At 39.7% G+C, this 4,849-nt stretch overlaps 2 protein-coding genes and 1 pseudogene across 4 annotated transcripts in view; all 3 read left to right on the top strand.

Annotated features, from left to right (window-relative positions):
* The window catches only part of LOC106941028 (hyaluronidase-2-like), an 11,526-nt gene extending 11,300 nt beyond the window's left edge, over window positions 1-226 (top strand). For all 3 annotated transcript variants that reach the window (XM_015023948.1, XM_015023949.1, XM_015023946.1), the window contains one exon: window positions 12-226. In XM_015023948.1, the coding sequence (XP_014879434.1) occupies window positions 12-202 (191 nt within the window). In that variant the 3' untranslated portion in view covers window positions 203-226. The remainder of the gene's footprint in view (window positions 1-11) is intronic.
* Window positions 227-3,427: 3,201 nt separating this feature from the next.
* Window positions 3,428-4,849, top strand: part of LOC106941030 (hyaluronidase-1-like) — a 21,380-nt gene continuing 19,958 nt past the window's right edge. The window contains exon 1 of the mRNA XM_015023951.1: window positions 3,428-3,493. The gene's annotated coding sequence lies outside the window, so the exon portion shown is untranslated. The remainder of the gene's footprint in view (window positions 3,494-4,849) is intronic.
* Window positions 3,785-4,750, top strand: LOC106941027 (hyaluronidase-2 pseudogene; annotated as a pseudogene).

Here is a 4,849-nt window from a genome sequence, read left to right as displayed (position 1 = left end):
GGGATCCCCAGGCCAAGCAGAGCTGAAGGCCTTCCGTCAGCACTTCAAGTGCCAGTGCTACAACGGGACCAAGGGTGAAGGCTGTGAGTGGAGAGGAAAAGGAGGAAAAGGAGAAAGAGGGCAGAGTAGTGCCACCTCTGTTTTAGGGATGTGGCCTCTCTGCTTTGTTCTCCAACTCGGACTTCTCTCTCTGTTTCATTGAGGAAACCAAGAAACCAAACTATTCTCTGACTCTGCCAGCACCGAAAGGGAAAGTTTTGGTTTTCTTGCCTGAAAACAAAAATAAACTGCATTGTGGAAGCATCACTTCAGGAGCAGTGGGCGTTCGGTGCTTGGGTTCAGAGGTTTATATGGTAACAGGTTTCCATTTCAGCACACATTGAACTAAAACTACAGTGTGTATTTTCTGGAAAGTATTCTTTTTGTGTTTATTTTATAGTAAACTTAATGGGTCAATTAAAGTCTTAAAAACTGGAAAAATGCATAAAGATTCGGAAAAAAATAATAATCGGGGGAAAAAAATAATGGAGAAATCTTGCAATTTCAATAGGCCATCGCCAGCACTTCGCTGCTGGGGCCTAATTAAACAAGACAACTGTATTTTGTTTATGTAGCCATTTTTAAAACGTGCACTTTAAATATTGTATCTTCCGGACTGTAGAGCGCACCACACAATAAGCCGCAGCTTCAATAAAAAAAATAAAAAATAAAAAATAAAAAAAACTGGAAATGTACATAAGCCGGTTTTCCATAAGGACCCAGCAGAGGGCAGCAGAGGGCTACGTCCTAATAAATCTGCTGGATTTATTAAAGACGCAGCTGTCTGTCTCCAAAGCTGAACAAGGGTTTCGATAACACTGAGCTTACTTGCAGCGGCTCTATTTACCTCCTGTACTGCCAGATCGATAGACCTCAACTTAAGAGCCACATCATATGAGTTGAAAACATTTCTTTGTCGTACCTGCTGCTAGCACGTGCTTCTTCTTAATGAAAATTAAAACTTTCTTCTTTGATTTCCAATTTTGACTTCCAAAGATTCACTTCCTGCTAAAGAGCCCCCTGGTGGTTGAAGAAAAATCTACAGAAAAGCTGCACTGACTAAGCCGCAACTTTCAAAGCTTAGGAAAATAAGTAACGTACAAAAAATACGGTACTTATTTTCTTGGTACATTAGGCTTCATCATGTATTTCCACTTGTGAAAGGTTGTGTCTTAGTGTATTTCAATCTGTTAGCCTTATGTCAGTAGAGAGCTGTACTAGGTGTTTTCTCCATGATTTTTCCGTGTTTTAATTGTTTCCACTGTGAATGTTGTCCAAAAACAAATGGGTAAATGATTGTTGTACATTTCTTAAGCATTTCTGTTTTTATCATTTTAGAGGCATGGGTACGATTTTGAACACTCTGTTGTATTTGCAGCTTTGTCTCAGTATTTATAAAACTTACTAGAAATATGAAATCTATTTTGCGAAGATTTACTACTGTTTTTTTTAATATATTGCATCTGGAAAAATCAAGAAACTATCTTAACCATTTCATGTTCATATTTTGAGCTGGAGAATTTCATTATTAAAATTATGATTTCATGACAAGCTATCTGTCCCTTGTTTCCTAAATACAATATCTCTAGAACTCTAGAAACATTTAAATGTGGCAGATGGATTCCTTAAAAACTTAATTGATCAGAGTCAAGATTTCTTTGGTTTTCTTTTGATGAGATAAATTTGTGCATATTCTTATAAGTAAGTTACATTACATGCAATGTAACTTACTGTCTATGGACCTGTTGGAGCAGGGAACAGAGGTGATGAGGAAGTGACAGGCAGACGTGGCATCCAGAACAGGAACACAGAAGGACAGATGGTGGTAAACTTTTCAAAGAGGATAGGAATGGCTGTAGCAAATACTTTCTTCCAAAAGAGAAAGGAACACAGTGAAGTACATGAGGAGCACACAGGCGAAATGCGTCTTGTGTAGACAATGCAATCTGAAAGAATTCAATGACTGCAAGGTTGTGGTAGATCTTTAGTAATGTGTAGAATGATTCTGAGGGTGAGAAGAAAAAAGGTAGAACAGAGGACAAAGAGGTGGCAAACTGAGGACTGAAGAGAGTCACCAGGAGTGCAGGGAGATACGGAGCGATGTGAAGACAAGGTTAGCTAGGACCAAACAAAAGGGCATACGGTGACAGAGATGAAGATGGGAAGGATGTCCAACAGGTTAGGGGGATTAGGGATCAAGATGGAACTGTACTGACAGGTGCAAAAAGTGTGATAGGAAGATGGAAGGAGTGCTTTGAAAAGTTGCTGGATGAAGAAAATGAGAGAGAACATCATTTTGTCGCATCTAAAACAAGAGTATCTCCATGAAGGCCAATGTCTGCCACTACTGAAGCTTATTGGAGCTTGAATTGGTGCAAGCTGGGGAAACAACCTTCTCAAGCAATTGAAGGGTCAATTCAAAATGTGCACAGATTCTATGATCGCTCTGCCATGGATATGCAGCCCAGCTCAGAAGTAGAAGCCATTTACTGCAAACAGAGTGACTGAGATACAAGAACTCACCATCCCTGAACTTTGGTTTCACTGGAGCAGAAAAAACAACCCAGCTGACTTACCTTCCAGAGGTCAGAGTGTCAAGAACTTCATCCACAATCATCCATGGTGGAATGGACCCATCCATCTGACTTCATCTGTTAAAGAAAAGGTTGTCCCATCACAAACAAAAAAAAACAGGTATAGGCGCACACAGGAACAGCGTGACCCCACCAGACAGTGTACAGAGTAATAAACTTATGGGGTCTAAATGGCCCAGTGACCCCATCTCTTAAGACTGCGGAGGGTTAAACAGTCAGACCAGGAGCAGGAAATTGTAATCTGCAAATATCAACTGGAATCTCCCTGTTGCAGTGCTGCAAAGGAAGGAAATGCTATTGTTTTGTTTTACCATCTAAAAATGAAACCTAAAAAAGGTTTTAATGTTTGCAAATATACAATTAGTATGTGATGTTTTTCATTTCTATTGTAAATTTTATACCAAAAAATATTGTTATGCATATCGTTACCGCCACGCTTCACAATAGATATTGTGATATGGATTTATATCTCAATAAATATAAAACTATAGTGCAAACACAGAAACAACTGGGATGTTAAGGCAAAAAAAACAACAACAAATAAATAAATATCGCACATTCCTATTAGGAATAGTAAAATATTTCATAGGCAATACATTTTTAGTTAATGCAGTTTTCTGGACAGACTTTGAAAGTTAGTGTTCTAATTACATTTACAGTTTAATAATTCATGATTTAAACTAGAGGACACTTGTTTATTTTTGAAACAAGAAATGGAACTGATATGTTTTGATTTGAGCATTAATTTCTTAAAAAAGTTTGGGTCAGTTTTTTTTTTTTTTTTGTTTCTGTTTTGTTCTGCTGTCCCTCGGGTCGATTCAATGCAGTGTCTGATTCAACGTTGCTTTACATCTTAAATGGTAAGAAACCAAGGCCATCATCTCCATGATCATTTGTCATATTGTGTTTGCAGAAACATGACTGAGTGAAAACTCTTTGTGAAAGAAGCAAACTTAAGTTGGCAAAGGTTGCGATCACACTGCAGCCTGAAGTGACCCAATTCAGATATATATATATATTTTGTTTTTTAAAGCATTAGACAGTCAAACAATATAGAGAACATAGATTTTTCTGTCTCAATGTTGTATGTCAATTTTACATCTTTTTGTGTTTTTTTGGAAACAGAGGAGTGAAGGTGAGCAGGGACCACCATGAGGACTGTATTCCCCTCTTTCCACTTTGCAGTTGACCGACTGTCCTGGTTGCTCCTTGCTCTGTTTACATCATGGATAGTCCTGGGTTCAGCAGACACAAAGCAGACAAGCTGGCCATTATACCCCAAGAAGCCAGTTCTCTTTGTCTGGAACGCTCCCACTCAGGACTGTGAGACACAAGAACGTGTTAAGTTATCATTAGACCAGTTTGACATAGTGTCATCCCCAGCTCAGGGCGTTGTCGGGCAGGCTCTCACATTGTTCTATAAGGACCGCCTCGGGATTTATCCTTATTATGAAGCTGAAGCTGAAGACGCACCAGTGAATGGGGGCCTTCCACAAAGTGTCAGTCTCTCTCAGCACCTTGAAAAAATGTCTAAGGATCTAGACACATACATACCAGACCGCAAGGCAAAAGGTCTGTCTGTTATTGACTGGAGGGAATGGCGCCCCCTGTGGGTTCGAAACTGGGCTGGCAAAAGTGTCTATAAAAAGAAATCACGTGAGCTGGTGACGAAAAAGTACCCTACGATGTCTTCAGGGGAATTGGCGACTGCTGCAACAGAAGAATTTGAACTTGCTGCTCATAAATTCCTGCAGGGGACCCTGAGACAGGGTAAAAATTTGAGACCGAATCAGCTGTGGGGCTTCTACCTGTTTCCTGACTGTTACAACTATGACTACAAAGGGAAAATGGAAAGTTACACAGGACTTTGTCCTGCTGTTGAGATTGAGCGCAATCATCAACTGAACTGGCTGTGGAATGAAAGCACCGCCCTTTTCCCCTCAATATACCTGGATCCTGACCTGCGCTCCACTGATCAGGCACGGCTGTTTGTCCTGAACAGGCTGACGGAGGCAATGCGCATCGCATCTGTTGGGGATGGATTGGCACGTCCTGTTTTTGTTTATAGTCAACCCACTTTCAGAGATGTGATGACCCTTTTAACTGAGGTTGGTTGATTGGAGGAAATAGTGCTGTTGTAAACTGTTATTTTAGTAATCAAGTAATCTTTCAATTATTCTTATAATTAATCAAGCAATCTGATAAAAAATTAGAAA

This window comes from Poecilia latipinna, unplaced genomic scaffold (assembly GCF_001443285.1).
Source record: "Poecilia latipinna isolate Pla-1442-1.1 unplaced genomic scaffold, P_latipinna-1.0 Scaffold3467, whole genome shotgun sequence".
In the NCBI taxonomy this organism is placed as follows: domain Eukaryota; kingdom Metazoa; phylum Chordata; class Actinopteri; order Cyprinodontiformes; family Poeciliidae; genus Poecilia; species Poecilia latipinna.
Note: the sequence above shows the minus strand (reverse complement) of the source record. Positions and strands in the feature narration are given on the sequence as shown.